Source organism: Cavia porcellus, unplaced genomic scaffold (genome assembly GCF_034190915.1).
Source record: "Cavia porcellus strain 051 isolate PalLab524CR breed Dunkin Hartley unplaced genomic scaffold, mCavPor4.1 scaffold_17, whole genome shotgun sequence".
Lineage (NCBI taxonomy): Eukaryota > Metazoa > Chordata > Mammalia > Rodentia > Caviidae > Cavia > Cavia porcellus.
This window is the reverse complement of record NW_026947500.1, coordinates 67000335-67022999: the sequence shown is the minus strand read 5'-3', so window position 1 is coordinate 67022999 and position 22665 is coordinate 67000335. Positions and strand designations below refer to the sequence as shown.

General features: G+C 58.7%; 1 protein-coding gene across 1 annotated transcript; it reads right to left on the bottom strand.

The window, feature by feature from the left end:
- Positions 1 to 1152: 1152 nt before the first annotated feature.
- On the bottom strand, positions 1153 to 22305 carry LOC100733171 (ultra-long-chain fatty acid omega-hydroxylase). The gene is made up of 14 exons (XM_063228568.1): positions 22211 to 22305; positions 17668 to 17748; positions 16493 to 16715; positions 13131 to 13275; positions 8331 to 8384; positions 8123 to 8250; positions 7885 to 8009; positions 6827 to 7094; positions 5954 to 6020; positions 5716 to 5845; positions 3835 to 3968; positions 3192 to 3256; positions 2152 to 2234; positions 1153 to 2004 (listed from the first exon to the last, which is right to left on the bottom strand). Exons 3-14 carry the CDS (start codon positions 16712 to 16714, stop codon positions 1782 to 1784), a joined length of 1644 nt encoding a protein of 547 aa, XP_063084638.1. The 5' UTR covers position 16715; positions 17668 to 17748; positions 22211 to 22305; the 3' UTR covers positions 1153 to 1781.
- Between the last annotated feature and the right edge of the window lie 360 nt (positions 22306 to 22665).

Below are 22665 nucleotides of genomic sequence, written 5' to 3'. Positions count from 1 at the left end.
ACCTGGTGATGGGGAGAATATGTGAAAAACAATTTGGACGTGCTATGCACACGTACCTCTGAATGTGACCAGTCATGGCGTATGCAAACGTGTGCTGATAAATAAAACAGAAAAGCATGACACACAAGTGTAGCAGCATCCCGAGGACTTGGGAGCACACCTGCCTCTCCTTTCTTAGAGCCCTGGATGGAAACTCCGTGTGCCCCCTTGAGATCCACAGGACAAGGAATCTGGCAGTCACCTGCTCACAGCCACCACCAGGAAGGGGAAGAGCCAGAAGTGGAGCCCACAAGACCAGGCTGGACTGCGGCGTAGCTGATTAATCGGTCAGTTGGTGTTAGCCCAAAGGTGACAAGGTCGCACCCAGGAGAGCAGGAGGTGTTTGCCAAGGGCAGCAGTCAGAGGCCACCAGAACCTCGCATGAGGGGCATCTTCAGTCAAGGCAGGAGGGGGGCCCTTAGGGGGGCCCCCTTCGCCACCTGCTGCTACTCAAAAGGAGACTTGGGGACCCAGGTCCAGCCCGGGAGCCTGAGGGGGTGGGGCTGGAAAGAACTCCGGAGCCCCGCTGAGACCTGGCCCTGGCGTTGTTTGGAGGACTTGAGTTGCTTTTCTCTGGGGTCTCGGTTTCCACCTTGGTTAAAGAGATCATGACTAGTGAGACCCAGAGCGAGATCTAATAAGACAGGAAGAGCACACAGGAAGCACCCGAGGCCGGGGACGTCCAGGCCCGAGCCCTTAATGCCTGTCCCCCCTACACACACACACACACACACACAGATTCTCACGCTGTCATGGTTTGGTTTTTGTTTCATGTTGTTCTGGGATTTCTTTTCCACGTATGCTACCTTCTGTTTATTTCTGTACGTGATGGGAAAGTTTGAGACAAGGTCTCACTGTGTAGTTCAGGATGACCTTCACCTCTCGGCGATCCTCCTGTCTCGGCCTCCTCAGTGCTGGAATTACAGGCATGTACCACCATGCCATGCTCACGCCTGTACATCTGGCCCCTGTTGGCACCTCGGCCCCTCCCAGAGCCCAGGCCCGTGCCCTCGTGTTCACCAAGCACCGGGGTCTTGGGTTTGCAGCACTTGCCACGGGCTGTAAATAATCAGACATATGTGTGACCCACCCCTTTCCAGGGCAGGAAGCCTGTCCGCTGGTAAATATTTAATGAATATACTGACAAAATAAACGAAGGCGCAAACTTTCCCAAAACATCGGAGTTTATGTCCTGGTACAAACGGCGTCCCGGCCTCCCGTCTCCCTGGAGTGCCCGCTGGGCCTGCGTTGGCGATGGACACTTTCACTCTGGCAGGATCAGCACACTCGGCAAGAGTCCGTGAGCAGGGCTGGTGGAAAGAGGCTCGAGAGGCTTCAAAACAGCTACAAAAGCCAGGGGACGGTGCCCGAAGTCTGTCCTTGTGAGGCGGAGGCCCGCGCAGGGCAATGTCCAGGGGCGCGGCTGACCTCAGTTCCAGCTTCCAAGTCTTCCATTGAAAGCCAGGCTCAGTGCAGCCAGCAGGGAGGGGCGGGGCTTGAGTCCAAGAGGCGGGGCTTAAGCCTTGGAAGGCCAGTGGGCGGAGCCTGGGAGTCGGCTCGGCTGGAGCGTGCCCTGAGGACTTCGATTGGCGGACTCCGAGGGGGCGGAGCCGGACTTGGTCCTTCCCATTGGAGGTCAGGGGCGGAGCTTTGCCTTGAGGGGCGTGGCTAGCACCGCAGGTGGCTCAGCAAGGGCCCTGTTCCTCCAGCCAGCAGGACTTCCAGGGACAAGGCCTGTGCCCTCAGTTCCGTGGGGGCGGGGCATGGGCTCTCAGGGGCGGGGCCTGGGCTCCCTGCCGAGGAAGCGGCTCCACGTTGAGCCAGATGCCGTTCTCCGTGCGCAGGATGAGCTCCGGCTTCCTCCGCACCTTGCGCGTTCGGTCCACGCTCAGGCGGAAGCGCAGCAGCGTGAGCGCCACGGCGACACGCATCTCCGCCATGGCGAAGCTCTGTCCGATGCAGTTCCTGCAGAAGGGGGCACAAAGGCTCAGGCCCAGCCTCCCAGGGGCCACTCAGGGATGGAGGACTGAGGAGGCAGGAGGTCCTGTGCCCGTTCCCCTGGGCTCTGTGCCATCCACGAATGACTTGGGCTAGGGGAAACAGAGGCCGTACCTGGGTCCTGCAGAAAAAGGCACATAAGCCAGCGGGGAGCGCTGCTGTGGGTTGACTGGGTCAAAGCGGTATGGGTTGTACACCTAGACAGGAAAGACCAGGGATGAGTTGGGTGGGGGGTTGGCCCAGGCGCTCCAGCTTGTCTCTCACCCACCCCGACTCACCCCCACCTCTGGGCATGAGTCTAGCTGGGAGACTGGGCCACCCCACACCGCATCCCAACACCAACCACCTCTCACCACAGTGCAGCCCATGCCCACCTCCTCCTGCCATCAGACATGCTGAGTGCCTGCCTACATCAGGGCCTTTGCACTTGCAGTTTCCTCTGCCTGGAACACACTTCTCCCTGCCCTGCACGCTCTTCAAAACTGTGCTCAAAAATCTCTTCCTCCGGAAGGCCTTTCTGACCACCTGAACTAAAGCGCCCCCTGCCGGCTCCAGCATTTTTATTTCGCTGGGGCATTGATCAACATGCAAAATGATCTTAGACGTGTGTGTGTGTGTGTGTGTGTGTGTGTGTGTGTGTGTGTCTTCCCAAGAAACCTCACCGCAAATGCCACAAAGGCAGACAGCGTCACCTCCAGCTTCAGCGTCCAGCACTGGGTAAATGCGCTGTCACTGTTATTTTTTTAACTTAACGAATTAACAAGTGGATGAGTGGATGGGGAGAAGGGCAAGTGCGCCCTGAAACCAGGTGCCTTCCTTGGCCCCCAGGACTGCCCTTTCTGGGAAGAAGCCGAGGGCAGGGATGTTTGGGGCATGTTATAATTTAGATAGAGAATGCCCTCCAAAACTCTCAAATGTGCAGAAGTGGGTCACTTGAAAGCTAGAGCGGATGGTGGGCGGCTGGGGGCGTGGCCTGGGGTGTGGCCTTCCCGACGGGCGTGGCTTCTCCCAGGCTCCTCCCTCTTAGCTTCCTGGCGGCCCCTTCTGCCTTTGAGCCACCCAACCGTGGTCTGAAACCGCTAAAAATCATGAGCCCACATGATCCTCGCCTCCTTTAAGCGGTTACTGAGTCCCGAGACAGGGCAGGAGCTCACCTTGGCGTCTGGCCACACCGTGGGATTGTGGTGGGTCCCGTAGATGTTGATCATGCAGATGATTCCTGTGGGGACAAGCAGGGTCACCCCTGGAAACAGTGCCCTCGCCCGGAGCCAGGGCGGTCCCGTGAGCCACCGGCCACCACTTCCTGGGCCGCATCTTCTGAAAGCCCCTGCTGCCTGTGTACTTTCACTGCAGATTTTTTTTTTTTGTCTTTTTCCTTTTTATCGGTACCGGGGATCGAACTCACGATTGCCTGCTTGCAAGGCAGGTGCTTATGCCGCTGAGCTAAACCTCCAGCCCCTTCACTGAAGATTTTTAAAGGGTGAAGCTGGTAGCTCGGCGGCACAGCCCTTCCATAGACTGTGTGAAGTCCTGAGTTCAAGTCTGGATATCACACACAAAATGAGTCTGCCGAGAACAGTCGGGAATTTGGCGAAACCGGCCCGGTCCCATCTGCGCCCTTGTTCTCCTCCTGGACTCACCCATTTCCCCCTCCCCACACGAAACCAAGGTCCCCCAGGACCCCGAGCCCAAGAGGGGTGCAGGGAAGCCGCCCTGGGTACAGAGATGCTGTAACCGAGCTGGGCGTGGCCAGGCCCCTAGGGACGGGGATGGGCAGGGGACACACGTGCTGCGCACCTTTGGGGATGACGCGCCCATCCGGCAGCGCGATGTCCTGCGTGCAGCGTCGAGAGACCAGGGTGACCGGCGGGAACTGGCGCAGGCTTTCTTTGATGCACATGGTGGTGAAGGGTAACTGGGTCAGGTCGTCCCTGGGGAGAGAGGCACAGTGACTGCCCCGCGTGCGTGCGTGCATGCGCGCACACGGTGGCTGGGCGGGTTCTGCAGACACAGAATGCAAACCGTCTGCCCACCAGCCAATCAGAGCAGCGCATGCTGGGCTGGGCCGGGAGTGCTCGGCCAATCAGGAAGCTATTAACTGAGGGCTCATGGGGGGGGGGTCAGGGAGGTCCAGGTACAGCCAGGACCTCAGCCTCCCCCGGAACAGCAGTTTATTAGCCTTCTGGTCCACTGTCAGTGTTTGCTTTCTTCTTTCTTCCTCTACTACCCTCTTCCTCCATTTCTTCTTCTTTTCCTCTTCCTCTCCTGCCATTCCTTACCCGCTTCTTTATCTACTAGATTTTCTTTTTTAAGACAGGGTCTCACTGTGTAGCCCAGGCTGGCCTCGAACTCCCAGTGATCCTCCTGCCTCAGCCTCCTGAGTGCTGGGATTACCGCATATGCACCTTCATCTACTGGATATTGAACCCAGGATCCTCACACAGAGCTACCTCCCTAGGGTTTTATTTTTTTTAATCTTTTTGAGACAAGATTTCATTAAGTTGCCCAGACTGAGCTCAAATTGATCTTCCTGCCTCAGCCTTCCAAAGTGCTGAGATTACATGTGTGCACTGCTAAACCAGAATTATTTATTTTCTTACAAAGAGATTGGGGTCCCATAATGGTGCCCAGGCTGGCACTCAATGCCCAGGCTCCAGCAACCTTCCTGCCTCACCCTTCTGAGTATTTGGAAAGCCTGGCCCAAGACATTGAACACAGCTAACTCAGCCGAGCATGGCAGTGCACACTTGTGATCCCCACACTCAGCAGGCTGAGGCAGGAGGATCACTGCAAATTCAAGACCAGCCCAGGCTACACGGTGAGTTCAAGGCCAGCCTGAACTACACATAGAGACCCTCTCACAAAACAAACACAAAAACCGAAGCTGGTAACCCAGGCACAGTGGTGGACACTGTAGTCCCAGCTATTTGGGAGGCTGAGCCAAGAAGATCACAAGTTCAAAACCACTTTGGGAAACTTGCAAGACTGTCATAAAATTTTTTAAAGAACCCTAAAACTCAAAGCCAAAAATTCTGTATCATTTTTATTCTTTTTTCATTTTTAAATTTAAAAGTAAAAACAATTTAAATTCAAAGCCAAGTTACCCATACACCAAAAGCTCTTATAGGACTAAAAGCAAGTAGTATTGCCTAGAGAGACCCTGCCTCAAAAAGACAAAAAAAAGTGGGGGGGGAGGTGAAAAGTATATATGGGAGGAAAAACTGATTTTTAAAAAATGTTGACGTCCTAACGCCACTTACCTAAAAATGTGACCTTAAGTGAACTGGGGAAGGACTGTTACACTTCTAGAATCATCATGAGCAAAGCATCTCCCAGGGCAGCCTCTGGTTCAGAGAGAGTGAGGTGATGCTGGGAAAGAAGCTGAGTGCAGCGCAGTTTGGAAGCCACCCCAACTGGACTTAGCCACGCCCCGCAGCCACAAGAGCCAAAAGTAAAAGCACCGGTGCAGGGGATGCTTGTTACGCAGCATTGTGACAATTGCTGACTGAGACACTGCAAGACTGCTGTATTGAGTTAGGCGCAGGCAGCATAGTCACTTCCTTGTTTGAGCTGGAAAAGGACCTACCCAACGTCACTCAGTGAGTTAAGTGAGAGAGATTCGCACCCAAGGCTCTGGCCCCAACCCGTGCCTTCGACACCCAGGGCCCTTAAACTGACCACTCCAGCTCCTCCAGCTCCCGGCCTTTCATGATTTCCTGGATCTCCTCCCGGCACTTCTCCTGGTACTCCGGGTACTTGGCCAAGTTGAACAGCACCCAGGACAGCCCACTGGAGGTTGTGTCGTGACCTGCAGGCAGATCAGGAATCCAGATGGAGGCCCCCATCGCCAGCCAGATGAGTGTCTGCTGTGGTGCCGGGGTCCCTGTCGTCCTTCAACCCGGTACCCCGTCCTCACCCTCGAACATGAAGGTGTCCGCCTCAGCGCGGATGTCCTCATCTGACAGCTCGTTTCCGTCTTCATCCTGCAGGGGGCAGCAGAGGATACTCAGTGCCCGCATCCCACTCTGGCACGGAGGTTCCCCTGTCAGGCAGAGATGTGCCATCTCTAGTCCTAGTGGAGGCCGGTGTGCAACGTGTACCGGATAGGATGAGCTCCATGCTGCACAGCTGCAATCCGGGCCGCTCAGGAGGCTCAGGCTGGAGGGTGTAAGCCTGTACCACACAGTGAGACCTCATGCACCGTAAAATTTTAAAAAGGCTGAGGGTGTGGCTCAGTGGCGATTTCATTTGTACTTGCACAGACTGGGGGTCATGACGTCACTAGGCGCCCCTGAGCGGCACAGCCAGCGATGAGACCTAGAACTCTTTAGATCCAGAACCCAATGCTGCACAAAAATATCAGAGAGGGAGCCGGGTCTGATAGCACACACTTTGGCTTCCCAGCACTCTGGGAGGCTGAGGCAGGAGACACACGTTCTATCCCAACCTGGGCAATTTAGCAGCTTGGCAAGAGTGAATCTCCAAATAAAAAAAAAACTGGAAAAGAATGGGGATGTAGCTTGGTGTGAAGGCTTTAGGCCTAGAGAATACTGCCAGGAAAGGAATTTCAGCAGAGGGCCTCGGAGTTCCACACAGCCACTATGTTGTTTTATTTACTTGAAACATTTTAGCGAGGGAGTCTGACCACTCAGGAGGCTGAGGCAGGAGGATGATAGGTTTGATCGAGGCCAGGCTTGAATGAGTTCTGTTAGCACAGACTCGCAGGCTGGTCTCGGCGCCTGGGTGTGACTCTCCCCCGGCCCGCCCTGGCCCTGGGCGGGCGCCTCACCCTGGCCAGCAGCAGCACGTCGATGAAGTCCAGGGTCCTGCCCTGCTTGGCCTTCAGCCAGCCCTCCGCGCCCTGCCGGCTCAGCGCCCTCCGCCGCTCCTGGATGACCTCGGTGGTGAAGCGATGCACCACGGCGCAGGCGCGGCGGAAGCGCCGCCCGTCGGCCGAGAGGTAGTACAGGGCCTCGAGGTAGTGGTGCAGGCGGTACTGGCGCCGCACGACCAGGGCGCTCAGCTCGATGATGGCCGAGATGTAATCGCTCATCTTCCTGCGGCGGAGCCCAGCACAGGCCGTCAGCCCCGACCGCGCCACCCACCGGCTAGCGCCAGCGACCTTTCCCGCCCTCCTCCAGCTCCCTGCCCTGCCCTGCACTCGCCAGCCCTGACCCTGACCCCTAACCCTGGCCTTGACCCCTGACCCTGACCCCTGACCCTGGCCTTGACCCCTGACCCTGACCCTGACTCCTGACCCTGGCCCCTGACCCTGACCTTGACCCCTGACCCTGACCCTGACTCTGACCCTGACCCTGGCCCTGGCCCATAGTGCCATCCGCAAGCCCATCCTGGGTGAGGCCGTACTGTCTGCTATTTCCACCCACAAATCTGAGAGTTCAATGAACCTCTCCAGGCAGGGCCAGCAGCGCACACCTGTCATCCCAGCACTCGGGAGGCTGAGGCAGGAGGATCGCTGGGCATTTGAAGCCAGCCTGGGCTACATCATGATTTCAAGGCCAGCCTGTGCCGCATAGCAAGAACTTATCAAAAGATAAAGAGAGAGAGAGCGAAGCCGAGGCTCAGAAAGTAGGCTGCAGCACTTTCCAAAGACTGCACAGCGGAACGAGGGAAAGTGCTGTTTGCTGAGTACCCACGCCATGCCAGGATGCTGACGCACACTGTCTCACGGAGCTGCCACCCGGGGAAAGGATTAGCATGCCCTTTTCTTTAGGATAAGGAAACTGAGGCTCAGAGGTGACGTCCCTTCCCCGGGCCCGTGTGGCCCACGGTGGCGCCTTCCCCTGCCCTCCCGCCCGGTGGCTGCTCTGTGCCCGCCCCACTCACTCCTGGCAGTCGCTGTTGTAACTGAACACGCATTTCTGGAGGCTGTCCAGGGTCATGAGGCTGACGTGCTCGAACATGTCGAAGGAGGCCACCGGCTTCTGCCCCAGCTGCCGACGCCACTTGCTCTGGGGGAGAGGACGCATGGGCGGCGGCCCGCGGGGTGCGGGCTGGTCCTGGGGGCTCTGAGGGTCACACCGGGATGCCCCCCGCCCGGCCGGCCCGGCCCCTGCGTGCTCACGTGCATGGTGTGGGTGCACTGGTTGAAGATCTTCATGTAGGGCTTCAGGATGTCGAAGTGGAAGGCGGGCGTCAGCAGGCGCCGGTGCCGGCTCCACTTGTCCCCCTTGCTGAGCAGCAGCCCATCCCCTGGCCCAGAGAAGGAGGTTTAGGGACCCCCCTCCGTATTCCTCCAAGGAAGCCCCGCCCCGGCTCCCCCAGGCACTCACCCAGCCAGGGCTTCAGGAAACTGTAGAAAAATTCATCCTTGGGGGCCACGGCCGCTGCGGTAGGAAGCGGGCAGTGAAGATCCGACACCCTGCCAACTGGTGCCCCCACCAGCAGGCAGAAGGCGCCTCTTCCCCACAGCCCGGGAGCTTTGCTCTTCGTTGATTTTCTGCTTTTGAGACAAGATCTGGCTATGCAGTTCAGGCTGGCCTTGAGCTCACTTTGGAGCCCAGGCTGGTCTCAAACTTGCAAGAATCCTCCTGCCTCAGCCTCCGGAGTGCTGGGGTGACAGGCATGAGCCACCACAGCCAGCTTATTGGTGATTTCTTGATAGCAGCCATTCTTACCAGGCTGAGAGGGAATTTCAGCCTTGTTTTAATTAACATCTCTTGAATGACCAGGAATGCTGAGCATTTTTTCCCATATATTTATTTGCCTTTGTGTTTCATCTGAGAAGTGTGTATTCATTTCAAATGCCCATTTTTGAAATAGGTCTTACAACTGGTTAAAAAAGAAAGTTTTCCCCACTCTGTGAGTTGTCTCTTCACTCTGTGAATGGTTTCTTTTGCTGTGCAATAGCTTTTTAATACAACGGGAGGCCAGCTGTCACATCCTTGTAATATTTTCAGTGCAATCAGCCTTTTGTTCATGAAGTGTCTGCCTTCACCCATGTCTTCAAGAGTTCTGCCTATTCTGTCTTCCAGTGAAGGTGTTTGGCCCTTTTACCAAAGAGAAGGTGGCTGAGTGTGTTTGGAGTTGTTTTTGCATCTTCTATTCTGTCCCCTGAACCTGGGGTCTGTTGTTTTGCTTTGTGCTTTTTGCAGTACCATGCTGTTTTTATCATGGAGCTTTGTAGTATAATTTCAGATCAGGGGTTGTGACGCCCCTGCCTTGCCTACGTTGCTGAGTATAGTTTTGCTATTCTTGGTCTCTTCTGACTCCAAATGAATTTTAGGACTGTTTTCTCTGGTTCTGTGGGGTAGGCTGTTGGTCTTTTGACCAGGGTTGTGTTAAATCTGTATAACAGCTTTGGACGTGTGGTTGTTTTCGCTATATTGGTTGTACCGATCCAAGAATAAGGAATATCATTTCTTTGGTTTTCTTTTTGGTTTGGGGTGTTTTGTTTGTTTGTGTCTTTGTTTGGTACAAGGGATTGAACTCACAACCTCACACTTGCCAGGAAAGCACTGAGCTATATCCCCGGACCTTCATTTTCTAATAGCCTCTTCCACATGGAGAGTTACCCAAAAGCTAAGGCTAGAGTTCATTTGACCCAGCTGTTCCCTTTCATGGAAGTGCAAGGCAGGAGGGCTGCTGAGAACTTGAGACCAACCTCCCACGTGCTGTAATTACAGGCCTGCGCCACTACACCTGGCTAAAGTTAATATTTTTTAAATAGATACAGATAGTGCCCCTTGACTTGTGCTTAGGACATCTCTGGATGAAGCCCCCGCACCCCACTCCTTGAGCCTCATTCTCTACATCCACCCCAGAAAGATCCTATCACAGGCTGATGGCAACACGGGCTCCCCATTATCCTTAGGGGGTGAGCCTGGCCCACCCCGAACCCCACCGGCCATGTGTCTCCCAGCTCCCCGTGCCCCTAGGGCCTGGCGGATCTGACTCTGTCCCCGCAGACACCTGCGTCCCCCACGGAGCCGCAGCCCGAGGCTCCCCTCAGCGCCCCCGGGGCCGGGCCTGCACCCTCTGCCCCCGGCCCTCGCCTGGGCCGCAGCTCTGCTCCGAGGCGCTGCCCTCCTCACCCGCCTCCGCCTCCCCTGCACCCTCACACGAGCTAGAAGCCCTCGGGGGAAGAGGCCATGCTGACCACTGACCGCGGGTGGGTGGATGGACGGACAGATGAATAGATGGACCCATAATGAATGGGTGGGCGGGGGTGGGCCCCACTTCTCCACCCTGGATGGCCTAGGTGGGGGAGCATCCGGAGCCCACATGGTGCCCTTCTACCCTGCGTGACTCAGCAGCCTCCACGGTCACAGTGCCCGGGAGCTGGCCAGTGCCCTGCTGGTCACCTGCCCGGTCATCCCCCTGATCAGGACGGCGGTGCTCCCTGGGCCCAGCCCGAGCTGGGCGGCGTGGGAGCCCAGAGCGAGCTCCACTGCGCACCCTGCCCTGAGCTCCCAGGCGGGGCGGGGTAGGAGAAGGAAGCCGACAGAGGTGAACCCCACAGTCACCCCGGAGGAAGAAAGTGTGCGGCTGCTCCTGGAGCCCTGGACAGGACCCCCAGGCAGCTCCCCTCGGAGGCCACCCCGGAGAGGAGGGAAGAGTGTGGCCACTCCTCTGGTGCCCAAGCAGGTCTCCTCAGGAGCCTTCCTGAGACTTGGATCTAGGCAAGAGCTGCCCTGCTCCAGCACCTCCCATGGCTCCCCATCCCCTCCAGGACAAGCGCAAAGCCAGTGCCTCTCAGTCTGCCTCCGCTTAACTCAGCCTCATCCCTGGCTTCCCCACGAGTATCTCCTCCTCTCCAGCCAACCCGGGTCACCCAAACTCCTCTGATGCTCTCCCACCTCTGTGCCTTTAGATGAACAGCAAACTGGCAAACTCCTATGCATCCTTCAAAGCCCAGCTTCACGGATGTAGCCTCCAGGAAGCCTTCTCTTAATCCTCTCTCCTGTCAAAGCTTTGTTCCTCCAGCCTCAGACCCCTCCTTCCTCCACTCTGCCTCTGCCTCTTAATTCCAGGAAACTCACAAGAGTTTCTAGGGTGTCCAGGCTGCCTTGTCCATCACTTTCTTCCTCCAGCAAAAAGATCAGAGGCATCACAATCAGAGGAGATGCTCTCTGTTACCCTCAGAGCTGGGTGTCAGTCGCGGTGACTGGGTCCCACCAGGCTTCCTGCCCCGGCCCGACCCTGGCTACTAATGAATTTGCCACTGTTTCCCCTGTTTCTCTAGCTGCCAAAGCAGGGAAGCAGAAAGCTCCTGCCTGTGACAGCCCTGTAAGACTCGCCAGGTCATAGGATGCTGGCACCTAGTAGATGCTCATTAAATCTGTGTCTTCACAAATGGATAAATGACTGACTGACGACTTTTTTGTGTGTGTGTGTGTGATTTTTTTTTGGAACTGGGGATTGAACTCACGACCATGTGCTTGCAAGGCAGGTGCTTATGCCACTGAGCTAAATCCCCAGCCCTCGTCGGCTCTTTTGTTATTGCGATTATAAATCACTGCTTATTGGCACCAAAAAGTCATGAGAGGAATTTCCAGGTCCCCCGTTAGTGGTAAATGAACGCACAGCCACTGTGGACCTGGTGAAGGGGTTCCCTAGAAAGGCAGCTAGAAGCCGGCGTGGTGCCCGCCCCGGGAGGCCGAGGTAGGAGGGTCTCTGCACATTGGAGACCAATCTGGGCTACATGGTGAGTTTAAGACCGAAGCCTCCGTGACATAGCGAGAGGCTGCCTCAAGCAATCAAGAGAGAGAGGACAGAGGACAGAGTGAAAAGAAGAAACAGAAAAACCTGGCCAGGCACGGGGCGGTGGTACGGGAGGCTGAGAGCGAGGCCCCTGCAGGCCACGGGCACCTGGCAAGCGCGAGGCTCTGAGTTCAGTTTCTGCAACCCACAGGAAAGAGAGATTAAAAGCAAAGCTTGCGGATCCCGCAGGCGCTCACTGCAGGGCTGCCTGGGCTGTGTGGCGCTCTCACCAACAAAGAGCGCCATAAAACCCGAGCCATCATGACCGCACGCGGACCTGGACCCAACCCTGCTTCCTCCCCAGGTCAGGGCGGAGGGGAGGCCCTGACCGGAGCCCCACTCCCGCCTGCCTGCCAGCCTGAGCCCTGAGGAGCGAGGAGAGGAGGAGAGTGCAGAGCCTGGGTGCCAGGTCCAGGTCCCGGCCATTGTGGTGTGCTGCCGGGAAACCCACAGGGGACAGGGGGAGCTCAGGGAGCCGTGTTCCGAGGACGGGGAGGGGAGGGAGGGGGAGGGTGCGGAAGGGAGGGGCGGAGGAGGGTGGGAGAGGGGAGAGGATGGGGGAGGGGAGGGAGGGGAGGGGGAAGGAGAGGAACTAAGAGGCTGCTTAGCCAGGCAGGGGGCGCACCCCTGTGCTCTCAGCACTCCAGAGGCTGAGGCAGGAGCATCTCCACAAGTTCAAGACCACCCTGCACTACACAGGGGTGAAGAAGGGAGGCACAGCCCGGTGCCCCTGAGGTTCCATCACGGCCATGCCAGGGGCCAGGACCCCACATGCAAAGGAGACAGAGACGGACACAGACACACCCAGCCCGGAAAGGTTGGCACTGAGGACGGAAACTCCAGGGGGCAGAGCCATGTTCTCTCAGCAAAGCCCAGCGAGGGATCACTGCCGCTGGGTGCTTCAGGATGAGTAGGAGCTTGCCCAGCACACCCTGAGATGCCCACACCTTGGGGCAGGCGTGGACCGCAGAGAAGAGCTACGGCCCCGCCCACCACCTTCCAGGAGAGGCAGGAAACACACGGGCAGCCAGCAGGATGAGCCACCAAGATTCCTGGTCAGGGCAGAAATACAACAACCCAAAGAACAGGAGTGCCGGGATCTGGAATTGAGTAACGACTGCCTGACAAACCCTTAAGTGAATGACTGAGCCGAACGTGTTTGGCCCTGACCCCTCAGTGCTCACGGCTGTCTTAGGCATTGTCACACTTTTGCCCCCATGGCTCCCATAATGCACACTGCCATTCCAGCTTTGGTGAATTCCTATTTATTCCTCAAAGCCCTACTCAAATGACCCTTCTTCTAGAGATCCTACCCGTCTAGAAGTTCAGACAGAGTGTGGGACTCGATGGTTTGGTCACTGCTCACCCACCTGAGGCACTGAGAACAGGCTTGATGTAATCGGGGTGCACCAGAACCAACACTGGCAGGACGGGCCCGGCCCACACCAGGATCACATCGTGTATTTCATCCAGCACCTTCTTCTCATCTTGAAGGCCTTTTTCGTTTGGAAGGTACTGGGGAGAGAAGGCAGAGACGGTGCCCATGTGCCCAGCACAGCCTCCCTGTACCCTACTTCCTGCCGCCTCCCTGGCCTCCACACAACCCCAGAAATGCTGAGCGATTGTGGGGAGCTGGCTGCATCTTTCTGAGTTTCTCCTCCTTGTCTGAGAAGTGGGGGACCAGCCCGAGCTCCCTGGGTGGGGGGAAATAAAGAGAGCAAGAGCCCAGCGTGGGCTTCAACACTCCGGGCTTAGTAAAGAAAGATAAGCCCAGCATGGCGGCAGCCGCCTGCAGTCCCAGCTGCCTGGGAGGCTGAGGCAGGAGGGTCACTTCTGCTGGCCTGGACACCAGAGCAGGATCCTGTCACTTACAGAAAGTGCAGGGGTAGATACCTGGGGTGTGGCTCAGTGGCAGAGTGCTTGCCTGGGTCCTGGGTTCCGTCTGAGCATTAGTAACAGGAAACTCAGGAGTGGTGAGGGTTGGTGTTTATCAAATATTTGCTGTTTAAAAAGTGGATGTCAGAGCCAGGCACGATGGCTCACCCCTGTCTTCCCAGCACTTGGGAGGCTGAGGCAGGAGGATCGCTGCGAATTCGAGACCAGCCTGGGCTACAGAGTGAGCTCCAGGCCAGCCTGAGCTCGACATCGAGATCCTGTCTCAAAAAAAAAGCAGCCCAGAAGCAAGGTTGCCAGGGCGGGTTAACAGAAAGGTCCCTCAAACATGGGTAAGGACACAAGGGAAGACACCAGAAATGGTGAGTGCTGGATGGTACTGCCGTGGGGCCCCTGGCTCCGGCCGTGGCAGAGTTTCAGAGCACGGGTGGGGCGCTGGCCCCGGGTCTGAGTCAGCCCCCGAGGCTGAGGGACTGGGGTCAGCACAGGCTGGGGGTGCCCTGGGGGCTGAAACCCTCAGCTCTGAGAAGCCCCTAGAATCCGGGTGCTGGCAGTGAGAAGGGGGAGGGGCTCACAGCTGGAAACGGGCGGCAGTGTCACCCCTGCACCCAAAAAAGGGGCCCAGGAGGTGTGGCAGGCCCTGGTACCCCACCACAGAGGCACCAGGCACCTGACCACCAGCTCCCCAGTTCCAAAACTCAGGCGCACTGGCTGAGGCAGCGGTGGGGACCCAGGCGCCTCTGTGTCACCTGAATCCCAGCTCAAGGTCACCGTCAGCTGCTGGGAAAATGCGGTGATCCAATCTGTCTGAGCTTGGATCTAAACCTGGGAACCCGTAAACCAGGGGAGACCCATCATGCAGCAGGCGGGTACCAGAGTGTGAACCCAGGCCCTTCCCACCCAGCTGGGTTTCCGTGTTCAGGTTGGGCCTGAACTTGTGATCTTCCCGCCTCTCCAGGGTTTTGGGGCTCCAGGCTCGCCCGGCCACACCCAGCTGCCAGGGCCATTTCACCCAGGGAGGGCCGGGCTCCAGGGGCAGGTTCCTGGTGTGAGCCGATGAGCAAGCCGGCTGTGCCCAGCGTCCCCTCTTCTCCAGGTGAGGCCCTGGCCTGTCCACGCCCAGGAAAACTGGCCTCGCCCAGACCTCCTGGGCCCTGAAGACAGCTGCACCCACCACACCTGGGGCCTTGACGCTGGGCAGAACCCACGGCCTTAGCCATTGAGAGCTTCCTGGAGAGAAATGCCAGGGCTGGGCTTCGGAGATCGCATAGAAGTTCACCCAGCAGGGAGGAAGAGTCTGGACGGAAGGCACAGCTTCGATAAGGTCACGCAGGTGGCGAATTGGAGCCCTGGTGCCTATCCTTGCAACTGAACCGGGTCCTGGACCCCAGCTGCTCTCTGGCTGGTAGTGGACACCCAGGGAGGCGCACGGCGGGGACCCTCTGAAGAGCTCGGCCGAGGGCTGATGGATCGGGGAGGGGACATGTCTGGAACCACCCTGGTGGGCGACCACAGGGGGCCTAAGTCCTTTCTATAAACTGACACAGAGCAGGAGGTGGCCCAGCACGCAGAGTTACTAACCAGGATCTATGTCCTGTTCCTGCTAGGACGTCCAGCCCAGCCAGAGGCTTAAACTGTCTCCAGATCTTCTGATCTTTCCGGTTTCCCCAGAAGCCAGCAGCCGAGGGTACCCATCCTCCGCCGTGGGTCACACAGGTGACCACCACGACTCCAGGGAATCCAAAGCACAGACCCGCGAGATTATTACAACCTCTGATAGGTGAGAGGGGAAACTGAGGCACGGGGAGGGTAATAGGTTTGCCAAGGTCACATAGAGCAAGCTGGGTAAGGTTGGACAGGCCAGCCTGGGCCCCTTAGCAGGACCTTGCCTCAAAATCCCGAAAGGCCTCGGGCATTCTGAAGGCAGAGATTCCATCTCCATTACCCCCTCCCTGCAAAAAGTCACACAAGCAGTACAGAGCAGAGGCAGGACTCGAACCCAGGGCTCTAAAACACAAGCACACGACCACTGCCGCCATCTGCTTCTCCAAAGGCCACCTCAGAGCTCAGGGAGAGACCTGGGCCAGCAGAGTGGTCCCTGAATCCCACAGAGCCGTGGACGGCCGGGTGAGTGGAGCAGGGAGAGGCCGGAGTCCAAACCCACCAAGCTCCCCCACCTCGAGATCTAGGTTCGTCTCTGACCTCCGGGTGGCTGCTGAGATGGTCCCACCTGCCCCAACTAAAAAGCTGAGGTGGCAGAGGGCGCGCTGAGGGAGGGCGGGGGGGCAGCCCGGGTCTAAACCCAGGCCCAGGCCCTGCTCCACCTCCCCGGGCCTCTGTGGGGACAGTCACCTGCCCAGGAAGCTGAGGCAGGAGGATCCCCATAAATTCAAGGCCACCCAGGACCACATAGTGAGGCCCTGCCTCAAACTAAAAGCAAGAACAAAGTGAAACGCGTGAGAAGGGGACCTGGGGAGGAGGGAGGGGCCAGGGGAAGAGTGAAAACCATCAAGATAGGGGCTGGGGATTTAGCTCAGCAGCATAAGCGCCTGCTTTGCAAGCAGGCAGTCCTGAGTTCGATCTCTGGTATCGATAAAAAAAAAATAAGATAAAAAAAAAAGAAATGCCAGCCAGGCCTGGTGGCTCACACCTGTCATCCCAGCACTGGGGAGGCTGAGGCGGGAAGCTGTCCGTGAGTTCAGGGCCAGCCTGGACTCCAAAGAGAGACCCTCGCTCTAAACTTAACACAGGACCACATGCGACCCCGAGCAGGTTCTCGGGGGCCGGCAGCCCCGCTGCAGCCCCAGCACCCGCCGGCGCCCCCCAGCCCCGCACTCACCATGCCCAGGTGGCCCAGCAGCCAGTGGCAGCGCTGCGGCTGGCGGAAGCAGCGCAGGCGGCGGCAGGTGCGGCGGAAGGCCCAGCACAGCTGCAGGAAGCCCAGCAGCCCGCGGAAGAGGGAAAAGAGCAGCGCGAGGAGCAGGGCGGACACGGCGCAGGCGCGGAAGGCCGTCTTCTCCAGGCCCAGCAGGTCCAGCAGGTGGTGAGTGACGGGCAGCATCCTGCGGACACACGGCGGGGCGGCATCAGCAGCCCGGCCACCCCTGCGCCCACGCGGGGGACCGTGGGGGCCGGCACGGTGGGCCTGACACGAGGCAGGACCCGGTGGCCCGGTTCACCCCCAGCTGTGACCTCAGCCAGCCGGGCGCATGGTTCCGTGAGGCCCACTCTGTGCCCTTGAGCTGTGATCTTTGCTCTTTTTCGGTGTTAAGAGACCGAGGCCAGGTGTGCTTTACCACAGAGCTACACCCCAGCCCTGTAAAAACTGTACTGAAGCCAGGCGTGGGGGCGCACGCCTGCCATCCCAGCACGCAGGAGGCTGAGGCAGGAGGATCCTTGCAAATTGGAGACCAGCCTGGGCTACAGAGTGAGCTCAAGGCCAGCCTGGACTGCACAGCGAGACCCTGTCTTTAAAAAACATGACCCCTCCCAAACCAGTTGTACTGAGACAGCATCACACTAAGTTTCTCGGGCTGGCCTCGAATTGGTGATTCTCCTGCCTCAGCCTCCTGAGTGCCTGGGCTAAGAGCTGTGCACCACTGCGCTCTGCTGTTCTCACTGGTTTTTGTTTTGTTCTGCTTTGTTTGGTTGTTTTTTGGAGACAGGGTCTCCCTAGGCAGTCCAGGCTGGCCTTGGAGTCCACCCCACTCCCGCTCCTCCTTCCCGGGGCCCCTGTGGGTGCCAGTCTCCTCTGTGGACCTGGGCCTGTGGCTGCTCCAGGACTCGGGGCTGGGCCTTCGTGGCCTCCTGAGCCTGGCTTCTCTGACTCAGTCAAGCGCCCGCAGGCTTCTCCCAGGCTTTGGTGAGGATCGTTGCTTAGCTGTGCATGCCGGTCAGTGATGCACCCTCTTCTGTGGGTCGCCCCTCTACTGCTGGCCACCGGGGTCGTCCCCACCTCCGGGTGGTTCTGAAACAGGCTGTCCTGCCGTGTGTGTGCATGCCTGGTCTCCCTACCTGCTCTCCGTTCTAAGGCCCGCCGTCCCTCAGTGGTCCAGAAGAGTCCCCAGCATTCGGTCCTTCTCTGAGGGTCAGCTCCTGGTGGGACCAAGACCACACCGTGAGTGAGCAGCCCAGCCGGCAGAGCGGGGAAAGGATTCAGCACCCTGCACTCCAAGCCTCGAAACCCTCAGCCCAGGACCGTCACACCAGGCGTGATGATCACACCTGTCATCCGGCAGCTCGAGAGGCTGAGGCAGGAGGATTCCCTGGCAGTTGGAGGTCAGCCCACAGAGTGAGTTCAAGGCTGGCCTGAACTGTTCGGCAAACCTCCCTCCAGAAAGAGAAGCAATCGGAGACCGGTGGAGGGGTGGCAGGCTCCCTATGCTGGACCCTGGGACGTGCACAGGGCAGGGACCTCACAGAGAGGCCTCCAGACCAAAGCAGAGGCCCCCAGTCCCATGCCAGAGGTGGGCGCTCTGAACTGAGGACAGAGATGTCCCCCTGGTTTAACAGCTGGACCGCAGTAAGCCAGTCTCTTTCAGACCTCAGAAAGTCAGCAGCGCAGGCGCCCTCCAAGGTGATCAGGCTCTGAGCAGCTCCCCCAGGCCACATCCTTGGGAAAGCCTTGGGTTTCTTAGCAGTCAGTCAGCAGACACTTCCGAGGCCCAGCTATGAGAGACTCAGTCCGTGCCCTGGGCACCGGCAGGACCCTGGCTCTCCAGGGAAGGAGGAGATCACTTAGTCATCAGATGACTGATCAGAAGTCTGTGGTGGCACACAACTGTGATCCCAGCACTTGGGAGGCTGAGGCAGAAGGGATCGCTGTGAGTTCGAGACCAGCCTGGGCTACAAAGTGAGCTCAAGGCCAGCCTGGACTGCATAATGAGACCCTGGCTCAGAAAGACAAAAAAATTAAAAATAAATAAATAAAGGCTGGGTGACACTGCCCAGGAAGTCAGGCAGGGAGCAGGAGGTCCCTGGCAGGAGGTCCCCACAAGATTCCTTCCACGCTCTGACAGTTGCAGACACTTCACAGATGGGGCTCAGACCCCTCACTCGGGGAGGGGTGAGTATCCCAGGGCCTGGGGCCCTAACTCGGGGAGGGGTGAGTATCCCAGGGCCTCGGGGCCATAACTAGGGGAGGGGTGAGTATCCCAGGGCCTCGGGGCCCTAACTAGGGGAGGGGTGAGTATCCCTGGGGCTCAGGACCCTAACTCGGTGAGGGGTGAGTATCCCAGGGCCTCGGGGCCCTAACTCGGGGAGGGGTGAGTATCCCAGGGCCTGGGGCCCTAACTAGGGGAGGGGTGAGTATCCCTGGGGCTGGGGCCCTAACTAGGGGAGGGGTGAGTATCTCTGGGGCACATCTTTTTCCTGCATTCTTTGGCTCATAGGCATTTGAGTTGCTTCCAAGATCTGGCTGTTAACATTGTGCTGCTATGAACACGGTGTACATATACCACTGCGGTACGATGTTTCCCCTTCTGCTACGAAGATACCCAGAAGGGGAACAGCTGGCCCAAATGGGGCCTCCATCCTAGTTTCCTGAGGAATTCCCACACTGATTTCCACAGTGGTTGCACCCGTCTACCCCCCATACACACAACCCTACCGGCATTTGTTATTGGTTGACTTAAACTGATTTTTTTTTCTTACTGGTGCTGGGGACCAAACCCTGGAGCCTGTGTGTGGCGGGCGTGTGCTCTGCACTGAGCTATATCACCTGTTAAAAATGCAACCTCAAGCTTGGTGTGTGGGCTCACACATACCTGTAAGCCCAGCCCTGGGGCCTCTGAGGTCAACCTGGGCTGCAGAGTGAGCTCAAGGCTGGTCTGAAGCTGCAAAGCGGGTTGACAGCGGCAGGAGGGGAACCTGGCACCCCGGGAGTGCGTTAGCCTGGTATATGTGAGGCACTGAGCTCCACCCCCAGCACCGCCATAAAAATCATTAATAATAATACAAGCCTGGTGTGGGGGCGCATGCCTGCCAACCCAGCACTGGAAGGCTGAGGCAGGAGGATCCTGGCGAGTTCGAGACCAGCCTGCGCTACAAAGTGAGCTCAAGGCCAGCCTGAACCATATAATGAAGCCCTGCCTCAAAAACAGCCACCACCACCAATAATAATAATAATACAGGACCTGCACCCTAAGGCTGCTGGGCAGGGGGCTGTGAGCGGAAGCCTGGGACCCCACATCCCAATGTACACGTCAGCCCAAGAAACTCCAAGCCGGCACCCTCAGAGGCCTGTGGGTGGGTGCTGTGCACCCCCGCCCAGTGCCAGCCCTCCTGCATCCCCATGCCAAGGAGGCGCCGGACAGCCCCGCCCTGGAAGAGGCTGCGGCCCTGCCCACCCCGCCCGGGCCAGGCACCTTATCTAGCAGCCAAGGTGGGGAGCCCACGCCCAGGGCACGCTGGTTTGTCAGGTCCACCTGCCGCCTCCACCTCCACTGCCAGACCCGGACTTGTTCTGCAAGGTGCTTGGGCTCCCGCAGAAAACCCAGAACAGGGACCCCTGCTGGTCCCTGGTCCCTGGTCCCACATCCATGCCTCTTCCTGAGAAGCAGGAGCACAGGGAGGCTGGCCCTATGAGCCCACATCCCAACCTGGCTCCCCACTGCCTCCCTGGGTCTGGGCAACCCGGCCCCCCACCCCACTCTGCCCTCCCCTTCCCCCTCCTCTCCCCTCCTCTCCCCCTCCTTAGCACCAAAGGGTTGCCTCACCCACACAGCAACTCATACCCCCACACAGCACCCCAGAGGGTCTGCAGGGAGAGGGGCTCTAGGAGTCCTCTGCTCTGAGCACCCCTATTCCTGGGGTTCTGGGAAGATGCTTCAGGGAGCCCAGAGCCAAGTGGAATCAGGCCAGGGCCGGTGGATCTCGCTGAAGCTCTGAGGGCCGCGGCTTGCTTGCTTTCCTCTGTCTTTTTGTTGAGTCGGGGTCTCCCTATGTAGCCCAGGCTGGCCTCACACTTGTGTCAGTCCTCCTGCCTCAGCCTCCAAGTACAAGAATGACAGGCATGTGCCACCGCACCAGGATGCCCGCAGTTTTCTGGTTCTTTTGGTACCTTGCGCTTGCCAGGCAGGCGCTTATGCCACATGAGCTGTAAACCCAGCCTTTGCCTGGCAGTTTTCTCGGTGCAAAGGAGACGCTGGCAGAGAAGGCGTTTCAGGCCCTGGTAATCCAGATCCTTGGAGTGTGCTCATGTCTCTACACTGTGAGGGTGGCTGTGCCTGGGCGGCAGGCTTTAGAGAAGCTTTACTATGCTGTGTGGCCTCAGGCAGGCGCTGCACCTCTCTGTGCAGGCCAGAACCACATTCCCCCACCTCACGGGCTGCGGTGACAGGCTCGGCTCACTCACTGCCGGACACACAGAAAACCCCTGCTCAGAGAACTCCCCTTGTTGCTATGACTGCCATCATAACCCTTATTGTCCCCTGGCCAGTGGGGATTGGGAGCACAGACCCCAAGGCTTGTCAGGGAGGAGAGGCCACCTTCCAGTCTGTCTGAATGTCTCCCAGGTCACCTAAGCCCTTCCGCAGATATTAACCCAGGCCGCCACCGAGATACCAGCCCGGAGCTCCTGTTACCAACCAGAAACCCAAGCCGGGCTCTATGGGCATGCAGGGCCATCAGAAAGTGGCCCAGGGTTTGGGGGTCAGACAGGGCTTGTTTGTTCAAATCCCAGCTCCCCCACTGGGTGTCCCGGAGCATGCCCTTCCCTGCTGTGGCCCCAGGACCCTCTGCTACGACATGGGTGGCTGGGGGGTGCTGGTGAGGTTCCTCCTCTCCTGGAGCGGCTCAGAGGTGAGTTCTGGGGAGGAGTTTGACTTCACCGGCTCTGCCCTGGCCCAGCTCCAGGAGCCTGCAGTGGGGGAGCGGCGGGCCTCACCTCATGGATGGGGAGTGATACTGTCTGGGGGTACAGGGCAGACAGACAGGGTACCTCCAGCCTCACCCCACTCGGAAGCCAGAACAACTCCTTTTTTATAAAACCTCCACCTCTGCCTCCTTGTCTGCCTCCCTGACTCCTGTCTGAGAGTCCCCAGAAATGACAAGCTTGGGCCCCGCTCTACAAGAGTCCCTAGGCTGGCTTAAGGGAAGAGGATCGGCCCTGGGATCCCAGATAGCATCTGGTGGACAGATGTCCTCGCCCCGCAACCCATGCTGGGACTTGGTCTGCACAGAGGGGTACTTGGCAGGCCCTGTCCTGCAGAGCAGGCAGCAACAGCATGCCAGGGTGACAGCTGCGAGCCCTCAGGTGGCACCGCCTGGAGCGCAGGGCCCTCTGGGATGTTCTGGCTGGGAGACGGGGGTCCCAGTGAGCCCCTATCCACCACCGAGGTGCAGGCAGGAGACGCCCTCAGGACTCCAAGATGCACGCGGAAAGGAGAGAAAAAATAAAAATAAAAGGCGTGCACGAAAGCAGCAGCGGCTGAGGTCACACCACCCCCTCGAGGGTCCTGGAGGCACTCAGGGGGCTGGGACCCGGGGCCCCCTCTGCAGCGTCCCTGCTCCCCAGCCCCAGCTCCAATGACGGCGCAGAACCTCCGCGTGCACTCACCCCGCGGGCCGTGTGCTCCAGCCTGGATCTTGATCTGCCGGTGCTGCAACCTCGGCTTTGACGGCGCGGTCCGGCCCGGCCCTTTAACCCCGCCCGGCCAAGCCCGGAGCCCCGCCCCGGGCACGCCCATGTCCCTCCGGGCCACGCCCAGACTCCCAGACCACGCCCCCAGACCTCGCAGGGCCACGCCCCCGTCTGGCCGGCCTGGACCCGGAGAACCAGCGATGGAAACCGGAAACCGGACGAGGAGACGCAGACAGGGAGGCAGAGGAAAGGAGCCGCGGGGAGGTGGAAGCAGAGGCAGGAAGGACCACCAAACAGACGGACAGCAGCAGACCGCCCGCCCTCCTGCCCGCTGTTTCCATCAGCGCCCTGTGCCCCACCCCTCCCTGGCCCTCTGCTGCACCCCTCAGGACCCCCTACTCAGGGGCGGCTCCCCAGTTCCTCATCTTGCA